General features: G+C 41.0%; 1 protein-coding gene across 3 annotated transcripts; it reads right to left on the bottom strand.

Moving 5' to 3' along the window:
- Positions 1-218: 218 nt before the first annotated feature.
- On the bottom strand, positions 219-25465 carry LOC137184726 (fibulin-2-like). Of its 3 annotated transcripts, XM_067592672.1 has the most exons (17): positions 25348-25465; positions 21453-22897; positions 14753-14867; positions 14131-14260; positions 12338-12539; positions 11416-11631; positions 10525-10635; positions 9849-9950; positions 8922-9053; positions 5440-5577; positions 4081-4221; positions 3660-3788; positions 2958-3083; positions 2428-2544; positions 2191-2319; positions 1680-1803; positions 219-1295 (listed from the first exon to the last, which is right to left on the bottom strand). In XM_067592672.1, the coding sequence occupies exons 2-17, from the start codon at positions 22822-22824 to the stop codon at positions 938-940; spliced, it is 3642 nt and encodes a 1213-aa protein (XP_067448773.1). In that variant the 5' UTR covers positions 22825-22897; positions 25348-25465; the 3' UTR covers positions 219-937. The 3 variants fall into 3 exon arrangements, with proteins under 3 accessions (XP_067448773.1, XP_067448775.1, XP_067448774.1); XM_067592674.1 differs by lacking the exon at positions 8922-9053; XM_067592673.1 differs by lacking the exon at positions 2958-3083.
- Positions 25466-25617: the final 152 nt, after the last annotated feature.

Genomic DNA, 25617 nt, shown 5'->3' on the forward strand with positions numbered 1-25617 from the left:
ACATGCCCTAACAAGAATGGATTATATACTTTAACAACTTCACTGAAGAATAATGTTCACTACATTAAGTGCATCAGCAACTATCCGACATGTACGGTGCATAATCAAACAAGTTAGTCAAGTGAAAATGACGATGATGAAAACGATGATTATAAAACAAAAACACACACCACACTCCTCAACAAATAATGTTCCTCTTCATAAACATAATCAGTCAATACTCACCAAACCACATTGGTGTGTTTTAATATTTTACTAAAATACTTTGCGGCTTATGAATCTAGCATAAAAAATATGATACATCCATCCATAATGTGTCTGATTACAGGGATACAAAAAATCACTATATAGAGTAATATTAAATTAGTTATAAAAAATACTTCAAAGACAAAACAAAAACAGCAGCGCAGGGTAAAAGAAAAGAGACATGGAAACTCTTACAATACAATTTCATGTGCTTTCACCACAGTGTTATCAAATCACACATCGCCATCTGATAACTGGATGATATGAGCAGGAAACCAGGATATTAGAAAAAGAGCTGGGCAGAGGATAGAGGTCGCCTGTTATCATTTTTATGTTTTACTCACATATAGTTAAGATAATTAATACAATGGCAAAATGCTTCATTCTGGTGGTATCTTTATATTTTGAAAGTTTATATTTTAGCCTTAGATTTGAATGGACTTTTGAATGAATGTGTTTTGTGAGCCATGGAAATGAATAGCATTACAAGAACTGGCACAAAGCAGACAGTTTCTTTCTGAATATTCTACTACTATTACAGCAGTCTTTTGATATTCGTTTCAATTGGACATAAGCAAAATTAACTACTCAACTCCATCATAACAGACAGTGGTATATTTATGAAATTGTTAAATAGTGATACGAAAAGTCCTCCTGAACTGGTCCATAGCGGCCACAGATGAGCCAACTGTTAGAGCGAGTTGGCCGTGATGAAGACGTAAATCCTGGCCTGGAAAGTGGTAAACGTCCCCTGTCTCCAAAGCTTCATATCTACGTTAATCAGGAAATCCCTTGGACCCTCAACCTGCCGGTGTAAGTACACAGCACCCGTGTATGCATTCAGCTTGCGGGTGCTGAAGTAGTTCTCCTCATTTCCCTGGGTGATGCTGACAATAACGTTGTCCCCAGAGTAGGCAGGGGAGGGTCCGATGCGGAAGATCTGAGCGGGGATGACGATGTTGGACTGGAAGCTGAGGTAGTAGTAGGTGATTCTCAGAGGTGAGTTTTGACACTCCAGGTAGTTGGGACAGCTGATCCGCTCACAGCGACTACAAAGGACGCAGGGAAGGTCAGAGATGTTAAAAGATAATCATTCAAAACACTCAAACATTCAAACACTTAAGGCTACAGTATGAAATGCTGTGAAAAATGATGAAATATTAAATAATCAAATCTTCAAAAACAGAGACAAAGCAAACAAAAGCTATATTAAGCAGATTCCAACAGTTAAACTGATGATTTAAACAGATTTTTTTTTATTCTTTTGCTCTCACTTCTTGTTTTAAAAGGAAAAAAATATATATCTTAGATACAACATAATTATCCAATCTCAAATCTATTACAAAAACATAACAGAATGTCAACCTCTTGAAAGATCAATGAAGCATCATATTGAACACCGGTGTGGTTTTCAAACTGATTTTATCACTTACGTGTCGGACACTTTGCGGTAGTTTGGTGGACAGCTGAGAGAAAGGCAGCGGTAACCTCCTTGGATGTTGTAGCAGGTCTCAGCTAGAGAGCAGTTATGGGCCCTTGTGGCACACTCATCGATATCTAAAACACACAGTTAATGCACACATGCTGGTTTTACTGCCTGGAGAGGAGGATATGTGTTCGTCACAGGATAATTGAACTTTGGGGAAAAGCCTCATTGCTGAAACATGAAAGACAAAAACTTGTCCTTGTGGGGGAAATTGCTCAAGTACAAAATTCAAATTAGCATGACAAGATTTTTAGGCCAATAAAGTTTTATAGACTGTGTAATTATTGAGCCACTGTAAAAGTACCAATTATATTTATCAGAGCATAACCATTAATGTACACTGTGTGAAGAGTTAAATGGGTGCAGAGACATTTTTAAAATCTATTTCAAAGCAGAACTCAATGAGGCAAACTTGAAGTCTAGCAACTACAGGACAGTATACATTTATATGCTTTCACCTCTGCAGGAGCGTCCATTTGGCGACATTGTGTATCCATATTCAGGACAAGAACACTGGTAACTGCCAGGAACGTTCACACACTTATAGGTACACAGATGGCCAATGCTCTGGGAGCATTCGTCAATGTCTGGTTGACAAGAAGGAGGTAAATCATGTGAAACTGATTCATTAACTTGTCTGAACATAAGCATGGTATAAACATGGTATTCCTGATGTGTAATAGAGCGTGCCCCACCTTCACAGGTGTGCCCATCCTCCCTGAGGTAGTAGCCCTGTCTGCAGTAGCACTGGTAGGAACCGTAGATGTTGGCACACTCCTGACTACAAGGGCTGGCCAAACACTCATTCACATCTGGAGATTAGAGGTTAGAGCTCATTACTGTCACCATTCACTTGAGCAAAGGATTTTCAATGTTTTTATCCTAACATATAAAGAAGGTGTTGTTATTAAGCCAATTATGTTTTTACTGGTTTGTGCTTGAAGGCATTGCATGATATACAGTACAATACACTAATACCACTAACTGCCAGCCCTCTTCAGCAATATTCTGTATAGTGTCCAGCTTTAATGTCAGCTCAGTCAAGGAAATCTGCACTGTTCATGCAAACACACACACACAGGCCTGGTCCACCCACAAACACATACTGTACATAGACACAGGCATATTTTCACGCACAAATTCACAAAAACATACAACGACAAGCACCAACACGCACACATGGATGCACAAACACCCACTTAAGCAGACATTTACACACACACACCTTCACAGTTCTTGCCATCGCCGGATAAGCGGAAGCCAGAGGTACACGAGCATTCATAGGAGCCTGGGGTGTTCTCACAGGTCTGGGCACACAGGCGTCCTGGGTAGCGCCAGCACTCATTTACATCTGAGAGGAAGAAGCAGTGTCATCATACCTCTATAAATGTGTATTGCATTTGTGTGTTTGCACCCATGTGTGCAAGCGCGCGTGTGCAACCAAGCATGTGCGGGTTTGATGACCTACACGAACGGGTACGTGCGCATGCCTGTGCGTGTTTGTGTGTATGTCAACGACAGTGTGATGTGAGGGGACCAGCTGCTTGCTGATAGTCTAAACACTTGAGCAGAGGCCATTATTATGAGAGTCACAACACAGTGAATCACAAACAGAGGGAGCAGCAGCAGGGGCAGAACGGAGTACTCTGCAGCAGGAGATGTGATCAGTAGCTAGGCCAGTGGCTACTGCAGGATCCAGCAGCGGAGCCGAGGATACAGCAGCAGCAGCTCTTCCACCACAGAATAATAAACAGGAGCAGCAGAGGAGGAAGACAAAGAGAGGTGGCTGTACAGTAGTAGAATGAAAAAGCAATGAACGGTGGAAGGAAGGGAAGGAGAGAGCAGGAAACAGTGACAGAGTAGGGAAAAGACAAAATATAAAAAGCTCTAAAACCTCTGATGATGATGCGTATGACGTCCAACATACCTACACACATCCTCCTGAATGAGTCATACTGATAGCCTGTCTGGCATTCACAACGATAGGAACCAGGCAGATTGTGGCACCGCTGGCCCTCTCCACATCGATGCAGACTGTTCTGACACTCATCCACATCTACAAGATGCACAGGAATGGTGAAGAGATAAAGGAATTAATAAAATGACGATCATAACATTCAGCTGCAAATGGTGTTTGCAAACAACTCAAATAACATCAATTATTATATAATTTATTATTTTTTGATTCTTTACAGGTACATGAGCAAATATCTTGGTCTGAAACTCTGTATCATTGTGTAACCTCTCTTGCCTGCATGCATCACATCCTCTGCTGACAGTGTCCTTAAGTTTGTTTGTTCATCAAATCTGATGACATGTTCTTCATGTGTAACAGCTAGAAATCTTACCGATGCATCTGCTTCCATCGGGACTGGCGTTGTAGCCACGGCTACATATTATCCTCCTCTGGCACATGTAGGATCCCACTGTGTTGATGCAGTTAAACCCTGAACTACATGGCTGGGCCACAGCGCCACACTCATCAATGTCTGGTACAGAGACAAAGAAAGAAAGATGGAGAGAGATACAGGAAGAAAAAGGAGAAGAGGGAAGACCCAAAGGCACAAAGGCAAGGCATGGGAGACCAGAGGGCAGCTCTTTAGCCACGCTGCAATATCAAAGCAAACACACATCACACAGTTGCATCCCCGTGGATAACTTTGTTGTGTGTGTGTCTGACATTTTCTCATTTCTCAGAGCATTTCTTTTACACTCCTTTTACAGTGGTGTCGGCTGCCTCGACATGCCCCAGTTCCTGCCCCTGGGGGCTAATTCCACAGCATCAGTTTGTACTGGAGGAGGACAGAGGATTGGCTTTTATCCACCCCTCTGCAGCCCCTAACAGCAACTGCTCTGATCTCCTGTCTGTGTGGCATTTAACCCCTCTGTCACTGCAGCCCTGCTGATTCACCTGCGCGACGCACAACCCTGTGTCTAAAGAGACTGTGATTCACCTGTGGGGAAATTTTCTACCTGGGCTGGTTCACTCACCTGTGTTTGGGAACAAGACAAAACTACGTCTGACTGTTATATAAAACAAGGCTAAAGACCCTTGTTTGCTGGTTATATAACATTGAACCTTTACACGGGTTTAATGGGACATATTTTTGCAATATAATCCATGAGGGCTTTCTATTCCAAACAAACACTTTATCACTTTATTCCCTCTAGTAGCACAATTCAACCAGAAAACAAGTAATCATTGAATTAACACCTCCATACATTTGGCCTTCAATCTTTGAACCCTTGCAAACAGCACTGGAATGGACATTAAAGGATAGGTTCATATTCTCCAAGTTTTTTTTGAATAATCACATGCCCATATGTACTTTAATATAGCTTTTGGTCACTGAAATCATACCTCCTTACTAAACAGGCCATAAAGAGATCCCTGCCTAATGTGCCTCCAAAATCCACAGTCCTTCTTCTGTGTAAAAAATGCACCCCAAAGTTCAGTTGAGGCTAATATGAGTTTGTCAAATCAAATGGGTATTTTCCAAAGTTGCTTTCATTATATTCCTCAGAATAGAAGGGGGGGTATCTCTTCATAGCCAGTATGGACAGGAGGAATGACTACAGTCATGACTACAGTGACTAATAACTCTTGAAATATTCATGTGGGCATGTGAGTATTGCTTTAAGACAGACTTGAAAAAATGTGAACCTATTTTTTAACAATTATATCAGTAAGAAAGGAGGTATCCTACCTATACAGTTGCCCTGTGTGCCCTGGGTAAAGCCCACAGGACAGCGGGGTTTAGGGTTGCACCTGAAAGAGCCCTCGGTATTCACACACTCAAAGCCAAGCCCACAATTATGGCTCCCCTGCTCACACTCGTTGATATCTGTGGAAGAGGATGAATAAGTGAGCTAATGAGGACTGAGGAAACGATTAATTGCTAATAACACACAAATCAAACATCATTAGTTTCAGTCTAATAGTCCACTGGATGTGTTAACTACAGTGCATGCCATGTACATGTAATGCCATATTTCACCACTGGATGGCACTGTGGTGCAATGGCAGATTGTAAGACTCACTTCTACTACTGTTCGCCCATTAAGAGTCTCTTGCTGCCAATGATTTAACGGTTACTCAAAAGCAAAAGAATTGTATTACAATTTAGTAATATTATCTTAACTAATCACTAATCACTACGACAGTTTATTATTTCAACTAGAAGAATGCCTCTAATGAGTAAAACCAGCAGAAATTACATACAGAGGTCTTACTGTGCAGTGTGTGAGGGAGTATCTACCCCCCAGAGTCCTCTAACACCTGTCTACACAGAGATTTACCTCCCGTCAATCAGCCCTCCACATCTGTTGCCATAGTATGAACCAATGCTGGTGGGAAATCACAATCTCAAAAGAGCACAAATTGTGGTGCATACTGTATGTATGAGAGTGCATAATGCATGAGTGTCTCATGTTTTCTAACAGGCCAGCAGCACTGTAATTGCTGTATAGGGGCCTAAACCAGCTCTGGCAGGCAGCCCTGTGTATATATGGTAGGTCTCTAAACAGCAGATAGTGATTGAGCATCTTGCTCCTGACACAAGCCTAGCAAAGTCTGCAAGGGCTGAGTATACCTGACAGAGATGGAGACACAGAGAGAAAAGCCAGGAAGCAGGATAAATGTGTGTGAGATTGGCGGTGACCTCCCTCACAATGAAGGCAAAGGACTCAAGGAACCTAAATAGGTCAAAGAGTTCACTTGCTGCACAGTATGTGAGAATTTTACAATACAGTCCTCCTCAACCTCTTAGATGCCTAGATGCCGTGTATGTCCTCACCTCCATTCAACAAGGAACTGCAGGGAAATGTAGTCACCTAACATAAGAGAAGAAGGGGGTCCACATTGTACAGAATTTGTTTGTAGACCCTTTAAGTGTGTGTTTATTTTTTTCCAACTTTATGCAATTTAAAACGGCTGTAATCCAAAGAGCATGAAAAGGAGTTGCCGGGAATTTCCATCTAAACAAGATTAGTCGTCTCGCCAACACAGTGACAAAGGCAATTACACCCTATTCATTCTGGTCAGTTGTAGTGTGGGTGAGGAAACCCCAGATAATGCAATAAAAGGGTCTGGTTTGATGCGTGTGCCGCTTATTTCTGAGCGTGTGTTAAAGATGTCTTTCCAGAAACCAACAAGAGATGGACAACACCAAAACATGTGTATATGATTTGCAGGAGACTGGTTATACAATTAGGGTTCACATTCTTGTAAATTTTGGATTGTTTAGCTTTGGTCCAATGAGCCCTATGAATGAGTTTACATTGAACGAGACCATGCCAAGCGCATATATAAGAGGTATGTACCCTTTTAAGTACCCCTTCCCATAGCCCATCAGATATATTCTCACCCAGTTCCTCCTCCCATGAGGATTTAAGTCATTTAATGAGGTGGTTTGTAAAGAACAAATTTCTCTATAGATTATTGTCATGGTATCTCTCAGAGTGGGAAATGGGGTAAGAAAAGTGTCTAACTGTGTTTCACCAGGAAGGGTGGGGAATCAGGGATCTATGCTGCGGACGTAACTCTGGATCTGTAAGACCCTGAAAAAATTATGTCTGGGTAGACCAAATTTAACATGTAATTGCTCAAACGTAATAAATGTATTGTTAATATAGAGATCTCTACATCTTTTAATACTGAGACTAGACCACGTTGAGAAAACATAGGGGGAAATCTGGGTTTGAGGCTACCGGAGCAGAAAAAGAGGTTGTCTGAAACCCAAAATGGCATCTAAATTGATTCCAGATCTTCAATGTTGTTTTGATACATATTTTTGGTGGAGGAGGAGTAAGGGCCTGTAATGGAGGAGTGAGCAAGGGAGGACAGTGATGCTGGTATGGATGGGGTGGCCTCCATCTCTAGCCCAATCAGGGATGGAAATAATTTTGACTATGTGAGTGTCACTATATATGTATAATCACACTTTTTATGAGTAAAAATTGTTTGGAGAAAACAAACATTTTGTCACTAATGTTTTTTTAATGACTTTTTGTGATAATTTTTTGAACCTTACTCTTAGCACCCAATTGGTTGATGTTAACAGAAAGTGCATGGAGTCAGTGAGTGAGTTTTGGTAATATGTGCATGACGTCTGTCAATATGACACTGAGAAGAAGGGGTGCGATTTTTGACACAAAATGCATCAATCTGGTGCTAAGAGTCATTCTGCTCTCAACCCAACCGGTCAAGGCCGCCTATCTAGAGCCTGGTTCTGATCAAGGTTTCTACCCATTAAAGGGGAGTTTTTCCTTGCTGCTGTCACCAAGTGATTGCTCATGAGGGAATGTTGGGTCTCTGTAAAGCAAAGAGTGCAGTCTAGACCTGCTCTATGTGAAAAGTGCCCTGAGATAACTTCTGTTGTGATTTGGCACTATGTAAATAAAATCGACTTGACTTGACTTGACTCTGTTTAGAAGGGAAAGGAACACAATTCAGTTTCTCCCTATGTGGTGAATTTTTGAGAAGAGGCAAAAGGCGAATTTCATTACAGTCTCTTAGTGAGCCACGAATAGGGAATAGGTAGCACAGCACAAAAAAGGTTTTTTCACTCCTCGCTTATGCCTGAAGTGGCAGCTGTTGGAGGCTCACCGTTAAACACACTTTCTTGTTAAATGCTCATTTTGCATGATTGAACATTCTTTATGTTCATAAGGAGCTGCAGATTAGTTGGGTCTCTTTACCTAAGCCCACAGAAACCCATCTGCAGTGGCAAACAGCACTTAGAGCACATCTAATACTCATCTTAGGGGTTCTTCTTCCTGAACACTGCTGCTGCAGGCCCAATTTATGGTGCATGGAAATAATGAGACGTATTGGGAGGTTTACTACTGCAAGTTGGGCGCCGCCTACAGAAAGAAAAGCTAGGCAGTTCTTCATACAAGCAAATATTTCGGAAATAGCTCTCTGAGTAATATTTGTTATTATTCCCTCTTGTGTGTGTGCTCACATGTGAAATTACATAATCACTGGACGTGAAGAATTAAAAAAAATCTAATTTTCAATACTTACTCTCAAGGGTGGAAAAAGTGATTGTTTGTCTGAACAATGTCCTTTCCTTAGATTGTGAACATGCAGTAGTACAAATGCTCTCTTGGTGCTATTTACAACATATTCACTGTGGGTGGAAGGGAGTACTTTGATGCTGCTTAACGCTGATAAGGTGTAGTGTACCTTCACAAATGTCATTGTTGATCTGGTATCCCGCGGGACAGGTGATCAGTCTCTGACAGATATAACTCCCTGCAGAATTTACACAGCGCTCATTCAACTGGCAGGCGTGCGCGGACAAACACTCATTTATGTCTGGATGTCGAAAAAAACAAAAGAATAAAAGAGAAATGTGTCAGTGTGAAGAAAGATAATGAATAATGAAAAGTGCACAGTAGAAGATGGTGAATAAAAAGGGAGAGATGTACAAAAATACCATCATCTGAGCCCTGACATGTGTCTTACACTCAGCAGTTACAGGCAGGGGTCAGACCCTCTTCTGGGAGACAGATTAGGGGGGAAAGGCCACTGGGTATAACATCCACACAATGAGAAATTTGTCACCACACTGAACTGCTCTCTGTGTCACTGCCACAGTTGGCTGCTGTCAAGCTGGAGACAGACTGGTGGTTATGGCTTATTTAAAGATTTATCCCCAGAGACACAGACATATAGAGCAGTAGCTGATTGGTCTCATGATAAAACGCACAGTCCACCACCATTCTGAGTGGAAATAAAGGGTAAAGGGCATGCAGTCAGAAAGATGTATCGTGATAATGCATGGATTGTTGGGATAATCCCTCTGGTAGAAAAAATCTCCAATTCTGGCTTTTTTTTTTTGGTCTGCATCACAGTGTGTTGCTGAGAGTGAAGGGGATTAGGGCTGTATCTCCTCTGCAAATCTAGAGGCGCTGATGAGAGAAAGAGACAAATCAGTGGCAGACATTCTTGCCAAGAAACTCTCCTCAACTGGAACCAAACTCCTCTGAAAACGAGGGCTAAAATTAGGAGCCATTTTTCACTTCTGTGATTGCACAAAATTTCCACATGCTACCCTGACGTGATGTAAGAAAATGTTTTCAGCATTATATGTAAGTTTTAGTGCCTTACCCTCACAGGAGCGTCCATCAGACATCAGAGAGAATCCTGGGAAACAGGAGCATTGTGGCCTTTCGCCCACTGGGGTGCACTGTTGCTCACAGGGGCTGTTTCCTGCAAACATTAGTTAGTTTAAATGAAATATACTGTACTGCTACTCCACACAACAGTATTTAGGGTGAAACAGAGGCGAGCTTTGTGGGCCTGTGTGGGAGGCAGAGCAGTATTTATTTTTTTTGTGTATTTCCATTTGTTCATTTCCTTTTTCCAGGTTGATCCCTGACCTGGTCATATTGTATTTCCTAATTTTGGTCCAACAGTGTTGTGGACCTCCACCCTGGTGTCATGGAAACCAAACAAGAGAAACAAAATGTGACCCTGCACAAATTATGATATGGAGAACTCATGAGAATGAGTGGTTGATGTTGAACACAAACTAACCTTTGATACCATCTCACCGCTTGTGTTTGACATTTGCAGTGCAATAACATTTCATGGAAATGGTGAGTTTGAAATAATAACATGTCAGTCTATGGCAACCTGCGCAGGCTTCTCTTCTAAACATATTCGACTGCATCAAGATGCATGTTCCAGTCACTGATTTAGCGGTAATGATGAATGAAAGTGCTCATTGTGAGCTGTCAGGCCTGTAGCTCCCGCTCCCCTCATTAAGCTGTACATGTCTAACCTTCACAGGGGTTGAGTGGGACAGAGTGTTGGGTGGGGGATGGAGGGAGTGAGGTGGGTTCCACCGCCGCTCTGTCATCCTCCTTCAGTCTGTTCTCCTCTTCCACCGTCTCTGCAGAAACACGAATAATCTCATCACAGGAGCGTGCCATTACACTGTAATCAAGAATTCTACCTCTGCCATCTACTGCGGCCTTAGTTAGAGGCTTAAACTGTGTGCAATTCCTGCGTTTTCATCTAACGATATGAAGCTAGCAGCTAGATGAAAGTTGTAATGGCAGTGAAGGTGAGACAGGAAAAAACATAGCCTGCAGACAAACATTTGGGTTTATTAGTGAGCCCCATCCCTCACTGTAATTTGCTGAGAGCTCTGGCATTAGTATCCTGTTGAGACAGGCTTGTGTTGGTGAAAGCCACTGTTAATTAAAGTCTGGTACACTGCACTAAAGTCACACAGCATTACCAGAAAATATGTCTCATACTGTACATCTGAGCAGACCTCCTGCTTTCAGGTTGTGCAAAGACTGTTTTTCAAACAGTGAAAATGTTAAACTGGAAAAGCTTTTCGACAGCAGTGTAAGTGTGATTAGTTGAGCATCGCTGTCAGTCCAGGAAAGGGATGTTAGTGTGTGATTTGAATAACTATTATTAGGCAGTATCAGGGCTTGCAGACAGGAAGGAACTCAAAGACAGCAGGAAAATAATACACTATGAATGTGTAGACAAGCTGCAATAAATGGGGTCTTCCTGACGGGAATGTGGACTGTAAATCATATTTCAGAAGAGCAAATGGCAGAGAGAGTCTCTTCCATGTATGCTGGCATCATTGGAAATGTCTGCCAGCACTGTATGACACTACTAATGACAATAAAATTGGTGGTCTTTGCTTTACCTTGTGCACAACTGAAAGCGTCCTCTTGCAGCACATATCCAGGGAAGCACTCACACCGGTAAGAGCCTGGTGTGTTGACACATCTGTGGTGGCAGATGTCTTCATATATCAGGCACTCATCCATGTCCTCCACCTCAACAGGACCCTCCACCGCATTCTCCCCGTCCCGCTCCCCACCGATGGAGAAGGCCTCTTTAGGGTACAGGCTGTCAGACACTACAGCACATGGAGAGAGTGGCTGTTGTTCTCACGGGTAATAAAACTGTATAATGATATGAATAACTGCATAACAAGTTTAAAATAGTTACATACATTCCCCTAAAGGAGAACACCTTTTGAATATAATAATACAGTCCACAATGATAAGGAGCATTTCTTTTTTTGGTTGTTTCTATTGTAATGTGTTTTTTTATAGAGATAAATATAAGGCATCAACCACTCCCACATACCACATCATTCATATCCTAAACAAGTTGCAACGCCCTTCCCTAGATGGGCTCTTATAAAAATCAACATGAATTTAAAATGAGCCAAGTTTTCCAACTCATAGCAGTCAAATCAAATCTTGTATAACAATACATCTAACAAGAGAGTGGTTTGCTGAAACAGAAGTGAGAGCGATGCCAGGCAGGCAGGTACTACATCTCTTAGAATTATAGTAGAGTGGGGTGGACTGGGCTATTATACTTTGCCCTGGGAGGTGACTGAGGAGCATCATTTTTTCTGCAGGGCTGGGGGCCTTACTACAATGCTTCTTTTAACAGCAACCATAAAGAAAATGGATTGTCTTCGGTTTAAATCTGTACTTTTTCCTGGCAGTGCATCAGTTACATGCCGCGCCCAACGCTACCCCTTCCCTTAACATGAAGCGTGCAATGCATTTCAAGGTTTGTGTATTTGTGTGTGAATTTGTTGACAATACCTTTTTCTGGAGGTGAAGTTGAATCGAGAGCGGGCCTCTCTCTGACAGTGTGCCAGCCGTCTCGATTCCCATCCCCCCTGTCCTCTCCCTCGCAGCAAGTGAGGAAGACGTGTCTGCAATGGAAGCCCAGGTGCTGGTGGGCTTCGCAGCGGTGCCCCTCGCTGCGGAATTGCAGCCCAAGAGAGCAGCAGCCACAGCACTCCTGCAGGTCACACAGTCAGTCTTTACACACATGTGCTCATGGATCATGTAGCTGTTTAGAGTAGCTGTTACATGTAGGAGTAAAAAATCAAAATTCTCTTTGACCAGAAAGTCTGCACTCACTAGTCCAAACTGTATGCAATGTTTGTTTTTAGGTAATCCAGCGTTGTGGCTCTGGGTGGTCAGTTGGTGCCCCACTTTGGTCCAGACTAAAATATCTCAACACCATTGGATGGGTAGCCATGAAATTTTGTATAGACGTTCATGTTGCCCAGAGGAAGAATCCTACTGACTTTGATCATCAAAAAATGTCCTCTAGCACCACCATGGGGTTGACATTTGTGTTTCAGTGAAATGTCTTGACAACTATTTGATGGATTGTCATGAAATTCGGTACACACTTTCATAGTCACCACAGGATGAATTGTAATAACATCGGTAATCTCTAAATTTTCGTCTAGTGCCATCATCTGGGCAAATTTTTAAATTAATCTTTATAAATACCTGCAAAAATAATGACATTCCAATCAGCCTCGGCTGTACTTTGAATTGAGTGCTATTTGGAAAATGTGAGCATGCTAAGCTGGGATGGTGAACATGGTTAACACTTGCTAAACATCAGCATATTAGTGATGCCATTGGGAACATATCAGAGTGCTTACGTTAGCATTCATCTCAAAGCTCTGCTGTGTCTAAATAGCCTCAAAGAGCCTCTAGCGTGGCTGCAGACTCTTAGTCTCTCTTAGTCTTGAGCAGTTGAACTTTGATAGTTACAAGTATGAATTTGGGGCAACTCTCCCCTTGCTTGCAGACTCTCACTCTGTTTCCCTGTAGCTCTCAGCAAGATCACCACTGAGAGTGCACAGGGGCATGGCGAAACATAAAACTGAAGTAATGACCTCTGTGATGTAGCGTGGTTGTAGAGGGCATAATATTACTATATCTACAGGGGTCCTAAGAACGGTGGTGAAAGCCAATATTTAACAGCTGTACTGCAGCAGAGAGTCGATAATGGCCCCATGCGGCTCAAGGGCTTCTGAGTAGGTGAGTAAGTTTCCTTCAACACACAGGTCAGATGGCAAATGATTCGCTTTGGGAATCTGGACAAACACAATACAGTTACACCATGACTAGAACCTCACGGAGTGCCTAATAGCCTAATATCTACCACTGCTACTGTTTTACCACATCAATTATCAGAATGTGTTTCCACAATTTCAGAGAGGTCAAAACAATTGACGTCTGACATTTCCAATTGCTGAGATCTTCTCTGAAGATGTCAAAGCTTGTAGCACAGTGGGAATCTTCAGTTTTAACTGGCTCTAAATCATTTGTCTAAATTAAATAAGGTAATTGAATGACCAGGAATTGGCACCAAAGCAGTAGTCCTCAGAGGAGATATGGAGAATAAAGTTGTTCAGACACTGCACAAAGACTTTTCCTGACTGCAGACAAGTGCCATCTACACATGTTTTCAATTCCACTGTGACTAATGCAGGCTTAATTTGAAATTTACAGTGTCATTAAGTTTGACTGTGAACCCAGTGAACTGTGTTTGCCCTTTCCCGTGGTATCTGGTCATAGATACTTGCCTTGTAGGAATCGATCCCACATTTATCGCTGGCTTCCTCTTCACACATATTTCCCCCTCTGGCTGCATTCATTCCAGCCAAACACCGACTTTCTCTCAGGGAACCGAAACAGCACTGTTGTTGGGTAGTCCTGGCAGAGAAAAGCACACAGGAGAATGGACTGCAGAAGTGTTTGGACTGCAACTGTGGCCCTACAGCAACGAGTGGGCTGGCTATTCTTCCCACAAGTGCTGCTACAGAGCTGACTGTGTTTTTGAGTTTCTTCTTTTCTAAATTTGATTTAAAAAAAGAAAGTGTGTCTTCTGTGGAAACTTAAATCTTAATCATTTAACAGTCAAAGCCCTGAAGACATTCAGTAATTCCAAAGAAAAAAATAACTTTTGTGATTCATCTTGAAAGAAAACACATCATAATTTCAAAATATGAACATTTCCTTGTCATTATGTCTTTTGTACATTTCAGTAATGTCCCCTTCAAATTCACCTTGGCGATAAATCCAATAAAGAAGATAAACAGGGAACTACTTGCCATAGAGGACTATTTAAGATGATTTACAGTGTGTTGGATTTAATTATAAGAATTAAGTTAAATGATGTGAATGGGCGTTTAATAATGGTCCTACCAGCAGATGGATTGCCTATCTTTAGTGGGTGGCTCCATGTTGTTGCAGTGACCATTAGCTGAAGCCCATTTCTCCCCTGTCTCACAGCAGGTCTTCATCAGCTCCTTGGCAGACACTGTAATGAAACACAAACATGCAGGTCCAGATTTATCCCACTGAGTGCAGCCAGGGTTTCACATGAAATAACGGTTACAATGTGAATTCAGCTGGAATAGGAGGGTTAACATGTACCATCATAGAGATGCTTAAAGTGTATTTGAAGTGGAACTGAATTTCATCTTTCGTGGAACGTTCGTCTCATAGAAATAGACTTAGAGTTGGCTTTGGTGACGACACACTGAGAATAGCAAGTAAGTTCTTTGTTTTCTTTTCAGACTCCTTGACTCTGCTCTCACTTTCATTGGCAGAGAGAAGCACGAAACCCAAGACTCCATAAAAAACTTACCTTCAGAGTAAAATTGTCTTTTTTTTGTTACATCCTGGCTAATCAGAGCTGAAGCAGGGGAAAGAGTCACACATTAGCACTTCATTTCAAACTGGGTCATGGCGCAGACAGAGCAAAAACACATTATCCAGTTTACAGGGAAAATATATATGTGTTACTTCAATAACAGGGCAGCGCATTCCAGCTTTGATTTGTGGCTCCTGTGCTACTGTAGAAGACTCAACTCATGACATTTATGTTCTCCCAGTTAGTCACACCATACAGGACAAAATATTTGTTAAAATGGATTTACACAAAACACAATCATTTAGAGTTTTAGGTGAGCATTTTGTGTTTTTACTTTTACTACTGTTTTAACTTATACAGTGTAATCAGACCATAATTAACCTTAAATTTAATGTAGCATGTTTGTTTTATTCTGTTTTATGTGATTACACTGGCACACACTGGATTTATGATTATAGTACATGATCATAATATAATTAAGTTTACTGTTGGATTTGGACCACTGCTTTATCAATCTAGAGTGATAGTAGGCCCATAGATAAAACAGTGTATATTGTGTAGCTGTGAACAGGCTGAGATATATGTAAGTGTGTGAGGTCAACCCAGAGATGGAAACTGATTATAACAGGACTAAAAGAGTTTACAGCCATGCTAGCAGCTGTGTGAAACAGTGCTGTCTTAAACTCAGCTGTGCTTTGAGCTAAACGCAAATGTCAGAATGCTAACATGTTCACAATGTAGCACTAAACCCAAAGTGCAGCTGAGGCTGATGGGAATGTCATTAACCAAAGTATTGGGAAAATAAAAATTTTGACCTGATTATGACACTAGTTTAAAAGTTAGGGGATCACCAAAGTTATTGCAATGCATCCTGAGGGGGTCATGAATACTGAACCAAATTTCATGGAAATCCATCTAATAGTTCCCAAGATGTTTCAGTAAAAACCAAAAAATGTCAACCTAAGGAAAAGTGCTTTGGATCACCAAAGTCAGAATGATTCATCCTCTGGGAACCATGAATGTCTTTATACTCCATCCAGTAATAGTTAAGACATGACAGTCTGGACGAAAGTAGTGGACCAAGAAACCAACACAGCTAGCACGGCTTAAAATTATATGAAAAACCATCTAAACTTTAATTAAGAATTTCTCATAGGATGGTCAGTTTAAGCCTTAAATGAGGGTGGAAGTCAGACTGTCAGCACAGTTGTCTGAAAGTGCCCAAGGCCATTTTAGCATTTAAACTTCCACATCCACTTTATTTTGGTTGAAATACCTCTCCTTACTTACCCATACATAATAAGACTGAGGCAATTACTCAGAACAGAGCAAGTGACGGCTGCAGTGTGCATAATTTAAAGGTTAAGAAATGAGAAAATCTAAACCTTGAAAGGCACAATGACTCTTTGATACAAAACTACAGTATCTGTGCCAGCCGTGCATTTAAACAAGTCTCTTTGAACCTGAGTAGATGTATATTAAAAGACAGAGAACATAATTATTCATCCTCCTTCCTTCTGCCACCTATTCATTTTCTCCAGGTATAATCAGTTCACTCATCATGAATGTCACTCAAATTTGCTCCATATGTCCACTCAGACTGTGGGATGTATGCACAGTTAAAATACATACAGTTCATGACCATGTTTACAAAGGATTAAGTGGATGAACCAGTGAGGACTTTGGAGGGATACTACATTTCACCAAAATAGCTGCTGAGCTATATCTGATCTCTAACCAGGTCTCTTCCTGTCTCTTTGACAGACCTTCTAATCAAGCCCTCATAGCAATTTGTGCAATTCAGCTGTGCAGTATTTAGCTAAGTTGATTTATTGTGCTGACACAATGGAGATCTCAGATGCAGGCTTGAAAGGTGGCTGAGGACCATCTCTCTGTCCCAGGCCTGTCATTATATCTGTCCATTAGACTAGCATTAACACCAGATGCTTTACTCTTGTCCAAATCCAAAACTGGTGACATCACACCCTCTGAAAATATGGAGCTAGAATAACAACCAAAAAGGGCAACTCTCAACATGTCTGGAGGTGTCATAAAGCAGTGCGCTGCCACTAATCAAAGCTCATGTGTCTTTTCTTTTGTGGACTTGGCGGTGATTTACAATACAGGTGGGCTGGCGAGAGCAGGACCAACAATGTGAATAACAGCACATGCCAAGGGTCCATGACATACAAAACTCAGGTGGTTGAACATGTCAGATGATTGATGCTGAAAGCCTAAAAGCATATTCGCGTTTGAGTGTGTATGTATGGTAGTGTGTGTGTGTGTGTGTGTGTGTGTGTGTGTGTGTGTGTTTGCGCAGGCCTGTGTTAAGCTCGAGAGGGAGTGACACAATGTTCTTCTCACCTTCAACATGAGTACTTGCAGAGATATCTTGTCTTTTGAAACACATAATCGCTGTCCAAGAACAGCTGTCTGTGACATAACAGGGAGGACTCTCCTGCTGTCACCATGACTTCATTTCTAGAAAGGCCAATTCAGGTTTCAATTATCGACGACTTTTGTCTTAATCTCCCTGAGACTGTGAGCCAACAGTCGTTTAATCCATCTTTTTGTAGTCTTAACTGGGGTTAAAGTTAGTTGATGTGAGCCCTAAGGGCTTGCCTCAGTCTTTGATGGTTTCACACAGTAACTTCCAATCCAATTACACCTCCTTGTGGTTAGATAACCTGAATGAAACACTAAAATACACAGTCAGAACTTGTTGCTATTGGTGCACTGAATTATTGAGACATCCTGTATAGCTTGTGTTTTCTACAGGTGTCACATGTGTTCCTGACACACCCAAACATGCACATACCCACACTGTTCTGTAAATTATTTACAATATAACATTGGCATTACAGACTCTTTTTGCATATTAAATTGTTGAGCATATTAAGCTGCATGCCTCTGACCAAATGTTAACCACAGTCCTGTAATTTGAACCTGTTTCTTATTGCCTTATTATTCCTTATATATTCCAAGGTGTGTTCAAAAATCAGAATACAGGAAATTCGCTCATTTCTTGCCAGAGGAAATCTGTCCAAATCCAGAATTGGGATCTGATAGATAAAAATAACACTGAGCCCAAAGAAATAATATTACCTAGTTGACAGTCTGGTTAGGAGTAACTATTTTTATTCTATCAGTGATGGATAAACATAAATGAATGTAAGATTACAATATAAAAATAATATAAAACATATAATGTATAATTATAATATTTGTATGTCTGAAAGCATCTGTATACAGCTGCACTTTGCCTGTATGTTAATGACAGAAGTACAGATGGGTACCAGAGACAGATCTGTTAATGTGTAACAATTTATCACCAATCTTTACATATACAGCAGGTCTTTTTTATGAGTGGTTTCCTGCATCTGGAGCAGATGTTTTCAAGCTGAGTTCTGAGCAGCATCGGTGACATGTGAATCGGGCGGTTTTTCAGTAAGGATGTGTTTGCGGATGCAAGATTTGCCAAGATTCATGGCCAGCTCTGGTATTCACCCTGCTTTTCATGCTAAAGGAAAATTATACATCTGTTCAGCCCACTCCCATATGCAGCATGTTGTGACAGTGCCGTTGATAAAAACAAGTGCCGCTCCAGTTTTTTCCTCCTCAATCCAGATGATTTTTATGCTTCAGCCAAGTATTTTATCAACTTATCCATGTCTAACATTCTTCTACTTTGGTTCAACATTATGGTTGGTAGGGAAGGAGCGCGTGAGTAGAGGTGTGCTTTAGATGAGGTGATTACTGGGAAGACTGGGAAACCAGTAGCCTCACGGGAGACGGGTAATCACACTGGCTCATGAGGGAGCAGTGAGTAGCGTCTGGCAATCAAGCCACAACAGTGGTCTCATTCATCACATGGGCATTATGCCGCTCACAGGTACAACCCCCAAGAAATCCTATACCAGGTCCAGCCAAGCATTAGAAAGCCTAAACAATCCCATCCCCCTTCTGAGCACACATTGCCTCTGGTTGGGAAGGGAGAGGGCAAGTAAGGAGGAGTTATTGACTGAAAGTAAAAAAAAACATTTATTTTGGGATTTGTTCCACAGAAAAGACAGACCATTAATGTTAATGTGAAAAATGGTTGTGTTCTTGTTATGCTGGCTCTTTCCCTCTCCAAATAACTTTGGCATCCTTTGCTAATGGCATTGATAACAGGCATTAGTCAAGGCCTTTATCAGCTGGGTTTTTCCTGTCTAGGCTTTAACATGTCACCACTCTGGAAATCTTCCCTTAGTCCAATGACCTTCACCAGAGAAGCTTTAGTCAGTGTCATTCCACAAACTGAGTAGCCAGACCGGCTACATCAAGCTCAAAGAAGAAAAAAAAAAAATCCTACCTCAGCTCAAACTCTCTTCCATGAAGCTATAATTTACAGTTGAGTAGCTGGACTCCATCCTAATGCGCTTACACTCAGTGTTGAGGACATCAGTCAAAGTACATCTCACAAACATTTTACCCGGACTTGACCTGGTCCTGTAGCATTCCTTAACAAAATTGTGAATGGCAAACAACAACAACAAACAGTCAATTTCAAACATAAATTCTCCAACTTTAGGCCGATGAATGAACTTGACAGGTACCTCTGAAGTTCACCTCACAGATGCGTTCAGCATATATTATACATACCTACGGAGGCCAGGTGCTGAAAGGAAAGAAAAGTCCTGACAGGTCTCAACAAAAATAATAGTGTTGTAAAGTAGGTTAACTACACACCTCTGGACTGCTGTTTGCTGGAAAAAAATAAGAAAGAACTCTCAGAATGCTAAACCAATTTCTTAATTTTATCAATGAACCAGTCATAAGCATGATAATTTAATCTACTCATTTTAGGGAATGTTATATATAGACTACCTTGTGTCATAAAGCTATAAAATACGGAGAAAATTATGATCAAATCATGTTTTCTTGTCAGGATGTTTATTAATCATTATTATTTTAGGGACCTGCATAAAATCACATTCCTCTAAATAAATGTGGATTATTATATGGGACTATATGGGATTAGATTTACTATATGAGAGTCAATATTCTAAAAATTCTGTACAGTGTGTAATCTAACTTCATATTTTAGAATAATCCTTGGTGCTTTTCTTCTATTTTCCCATGCAGTGTAAATCATCTTCTAGACATTGTTGTAATCACTTCATCATTTACTTTCCATCCCAGTGCCTGCAGTCGATTGGCCTTTGTGCCCTGAAGGAGGCTGATCTGTTTGAGAACATGTTCATAATGACATGAAGGATACAGGCAGGAGGTACAACCTCAGGACTCTCACCGGAGCAAAGTAGGGAGAGAAATTGCAATTTCAGCTGCTCTTATAGGATATATCAGATATATTAGAAGCATAATAATGTAAATATGGCACCAGGCTTAATATTACTCGCTATTTGCAAATCTCTAGAGGAATAAATAAACCATTCTCTCAACATGAACTGAAAATGAGTACATAGTAAGTATAGGGCTTTTCTCTTCTGAGCAAGGTAGATAAATGCTATCTAGGGAAAACAGCCTTTCCATGGACAATTGTTTTTCCTGGACCACTGCCAGCTTGAATAGAGTGATTATGAATTCCTCCTCAAAAGACAGGATGTGAGAGGAGGAGGAGGAAGATGTCTCGTGAACAAGTAACAACCTAACATGGGCTATAAATCATCGTTTTATATTCTGATGTCGGCACTGAACTCATCAGAACATTTTATGTTAATGTTACTGACCTCTTGATGACCAATAAGTCCCTTTGCTTGCTGTAATCACTCCTCCTGTTCGTTCATACTGGCCATTAAGAGATCCCGTCATAATTCATTTTCATTGTAAGTGATGGGGGACAAATTCCACAGCCATCCTTCTATGCTAAAATGTATTTAAAAGTTTACTTAAAGCTGTCCAAATTCCCTATTTCTGTTATGATCCTTCCTCTGCAATTGAACAGGAAAACACTGTCTGTCAAGACACAATGAGGGATTTTTTTTTACTAAGAAGACTATCTGTGGAAGATTTCCACATCATTTGAATAACACAGATGGCAGAAGCTCCACATTATTTTCTATATATATTTTTGCTCAAAACAAGGAGAGTGGATTTTGTCCCGCATCACTTACATTGTTAGCACATTTAGAGGGGATCTTCTAACTGTCAGTATGAACAGGAGGAATGATTAGAGCAAGAAAAACCTGTTTCAATGTTCATAAGGGCACTTGATGATTGTTTTAAGACTTGAAATATATAACTTACCTTCTGCATCTCCTTCTTCATCCTGAGACTGGTAGTTGTGGAGGGTTTGAGCTTGTCTGTCAGGCTGCTCTCCGTCCTCCCTCATCCTGACTGGAGCTCTGCTGGTGGGGCTGAACTGGATAGTGGGGTATGAACTCTGTTCTCCACCATGAGGCCCTCTGGGCTCCATTGAGACTTTTTCTTGTCCCCTATGGCTTACAGAGTGGGAGCTGCCCTGACTATGTTTGTGATGACCAGACTGCCTGCCCACCTTGTTGACACGGGTCGTGTGTGCTGTGTCTCTTAAAGAAGTGTCCTGCACCACTCTGTTTCTGTTGCTGTTGTGTCTATTGGTCCTTTCTCCAATTTCCTGTTGCGGCTTGTGGTTTTCTGTGGTCACTTTCTGTGCAGTTGTAGTTGTTAGCAATGTTGATGTTTCTTTCCAAGCCCCAGTAGTGGTTGGATCCATGTTATGTGTGATCTCATCCTTGCTGTTCCGCTCTGGATCAGAGCTTTTTTGTGTGTCTCGCAGCTCATGTTTTCTGTCATCATGCGAGCTGAAGGATGCGGAGCTTGACTCTGGGTAAGCTGGTAGTACTGTAGTAGATTCCAGTGGTCGGGCCAGATCTTGAATAGTGGAAGACGTTGGCTCTGCCAGTGTATAGTCATAATCCTTTGTGCCAAAACTGGGTGTGTCCGGCTTATACAGTGGTAGAGTGCTTCCCAATGCCAGCTTGGAAAATGGTCCAGGACTCGTTTGTCGGCTGTCATGATGTCTGCTAATGTCTCTCAAAGGGTTGTTGTTCTCAGTGGTCGTAACCAACACAGGCTTATTAACACTACGTGGGTCACAGCCGGGAATGGGCGAACACATTAAGTTTCCACCTTCATTTGGACAATGGCAAACCTGGCACTGGTCTATCTGAAAGGAGTGTCCCGCCTCATACTTCTTGTTGCCATGGGAGCAGCCAATTCGTGCACACTCCTGACATCCATCTTCAGGTTGTAAAATATCGATGCAGTTGGGGGGAATTTCAGGGCACGGAATAAAATTACAGCTTATCTTCCCTCCTCCCTGGGGACAGGAGCATTCTGTACTTCCGAAATCCACAAAGTAGGATTCCCCTTGTGGGACTTTCCCTTTCCGGAAGCCTGCTTGGACACAGTCGTAGTACTGGTAACCCTCACAGATGCAGCCCCTTTGTGTACAGGTGGGACAGCAGGCACCTTTTTCCAAAATCGTTTCGATGCAGTTCTGCAGAGCAGGACAATCCACACCTGTGCAGTCTTTCTGGCTTACACAGATGTCCAGGCACAGCATCATCCAAAACAAAAACAATGTTGCCCTCTGAATGTTCATTTTGTATAAAAAAGTACAAAAAAATTGAAACATTTCAAGTCTTCAAAGTAAGCTTCTCTTCAGGCTAGATTTGATTCCAGATGAGAAAGAATTTGTGTCTTTTAGCCTGTGAAAGTAAACACTGGTTAATAATATATTTATAGCACACAAGTTGTCTGTCATTCAGCTTGATACCAATCAGTGTCTTATTATTTTTGGATTTTTTTTTTTTCACAGTTATGATCAAAAACACATGTTTTGACTTAATAACCTGTCTGCTTTTATTTGACCGCCTGCCAAATATACGTTTTTCCATACCTACTCTTTTGGCACCACAGGGGATGTAGGCTGTGGTTTATATTTGATTGCACATGGAAATTTGGCCAAAGGTAAAGTTGACTGAGGGAAATATGTACAATTATAACCCAACAAAAATTGTCAGTTGTTGAAAAAACCATGTTGAAATAATAAAACCTCCCTTCTATGACACTGTAATAATTTTCCATGCAAAAACAGTGTGTTGATTGTGTTGCATGGAGAACTGCTTATCTAAGTTATGAATTGTACACTCATAAAATTGTCTGCTTCTGCGGAATACGGTGGGAATGTTGTGAAAGTCATTTGAGTCCATTGCTAACTTCTCCCAATAACTGGTGGAGCATAAACTGTCTCAGTAAACAGTGCTCTTGTAAGAATAACACACAACTAATTCTGTATAAACTAGCAGAAATACTTTTATAAGAAAATAGCATAGTTTGTAATTTATCAAGTAATATAAATAATAGAAATGAATGCATTTTATGAGATTTCTGAGCTTTTCATTACATGTCATACTGTACAGAGGCAGACTGGCAGCTCAAAGTCAGAATGTGACAGGCTTGATCCTGGTAGTAAGTGATCTGACTTCAAATCAGAGAGCATTTTGAAAACCAGGTGTTTTCTATTTTACTTTTCCTGTTTTTGCTTCACTGCTTGCTTTTGTGCCAATCGCAGGAGACTTATGTGACATTTCATGCTAAAAATCTGGCTCAAAATTGGAGATTAACTCAAAATCGTTCTGCATGACAAACTTGTTTGTAGACATTTCCTCCTGAAATGTTTCTAGCCAGCTTCAGTCACTTTCCACAGCCTGTTTTGCTATCGCATTTTTCCCAAACTGCATGTCCTTGGAATAGATTCCCACCAAAAGAGGAGCTGTTACGGAAGGCAAAGGATGGCAGATGTTTACATATTACTTTTCTTTCAATAGAAACAGCAAATTCTTGAGGGCTTGAGAGTCTGGAGATATTGCTGTAAAACACAGCATCTATAAGTATTGATATACAACTTACAGTATAACTTGTCATCTTTTTGGAAAATAAAACAACCTGTTGGAAGACGGTGCATCTGCCTGACCGTGTGCTGATATTGGGAAATCTATTTCCAGTCTATGCAAAACATGCAATGCATGAATTTAGTAAGTAATAACAATAAAATCTAGAGGTCATCAAAATAAATGTAACATCTGTAGCCCTGTCTTCCTTCATAACTCAGGCAAAGCCACAAAAGAACTAAGTGCACTGCAGCTCCATTTAGAGAATCAATGATGTCTTTGTGTTCTGTGGGTACAAAATCATTTTACCAGATCTTGCAGTCTTTAAACTGGCACATGGCCCACTGCTATGGTGACTTACAGTGTTGAACTCAGCCCAAAAAGCACCAAAACCAAAACTCTGTGTTTTTCTACAACATTCGTAGCAAGTGAGAGGGAAAATGTAATACAGAGAGGCCAGTGGATGATAAATAAATCAGGTGGACTGAGCATGAAACTCATCTGGTTGTAGCTTTGAATGCTTTGATAGGGTTGTTTTCTGTCAATGAAAAATAGTCTGTCGGGTTGTTTGTTCAGCTATCAGTTCGAGGAATGTCTCACAAAGCATTACAAACAACGGCTGTGTGCCTTGTCATCTCAGTAGCCAAAAATTGACCTTTATCCTTTTGCTCACTGACACACACACACACACACACACACACACACACACGTGCAAACATTGTTTTTCAGCATCTACTAATTCCTAAACCTACAAGCAAACACGCTGAGACGTGAATCCTCGCAAACTTCAATGATGGGAAATGAATTAAAGAATGAGTCGCTTATTTCAGGGAGATTTTTTAAAAAAGTTTTCTGAAATGCATAAATTGATAACTTCATTAATTGTTGTGATCAGACCAATCATTTTTTCCCCTGCGTGTTGAACAAGACTCAGTCTTAGATGTGACTTAAACATTTGAACCTTACAGTCGTATAGGCACACATATAATAGCATATAGGTTACTTATTTAATTCTTTTTGTCAGTTTTAACCAGGAATAGCACTCCTATTCGACAAATCACCAAATATCATACAAGATTTCACATATAATTTCACTGATAACAGAGCGTGTAATTTAAATATTTGTCCCAGTGCTTCTGTGTTATCCGTCAGGGGGAAAGCAAACCGCTCCACGTATAAAATCATACAATGATATCGAGTGATTTATTTCTAAAAAAAAAAAAAAAAAAAGAAAGAAAAAGAAAAGAAAAAAACACATTGCTTACCTTGCGTCCCTGATCTTGCAGTGCTGGTGTGCTCCTGAAGAAAACTTGTGCGTAAAGTTTAGTTTATGCCCTGAGACCTACTTGGGAGGCTGGGAGCGCCCTCTCTCTCTCTCTCTCTCTCTCTCTCTCTATTTCTCTCTCCTCTCTCTCTCTCTCTCTCTCTCTCTTTTGAGGGCGGGACAAACTGGAAATATTTCCACTATTTTAAACGCTTTCGAAATAATTTCAGTTCCTTCTTCTCATCCAAAAAATGACTGAACATGTCGCGAC

Source organism: Thunnus thynnus, chromosome 6 (assembly GCF_963924715.1).
Source record: "Thunnus thynnus chromosome 6, fThuThy2.1, whole genome shotgun sequence".
In the NCBI taxonomy this organism is placed as follows: domain Eukaryota; kingdom Metazoa; phylum Chordata; class Actinopteri; order Scombriformes; family Scombridae; genus Thunnus; species Thunnus thynnus.

Excerpts from the sequence above, each read along its gene's own strand:
- LOC137184726 (XM_067592672.1), bottom strand. The coding sequence starts at position 22,824 with ATGTTTCAATTTTTTTGTACTTTTTTATACAAAATGAACATTCAGAGG. Across the intron at positions 9,054-9,848 it reads TGATGGACGCTCCTGTGAGG|ACATAAATGAGTGTTTGTCC; the intron begins GTAAGGCACTAA and ends TTCGACATCCAG. Across the intron at positions 3,084-3,659 it reads ATTCAGGAGGATGTGTGTAG|ATGTAAATGAGTGCTGGCGC; the intron begins GTATGTTGGACG and ends TCTTCCTCTCAG.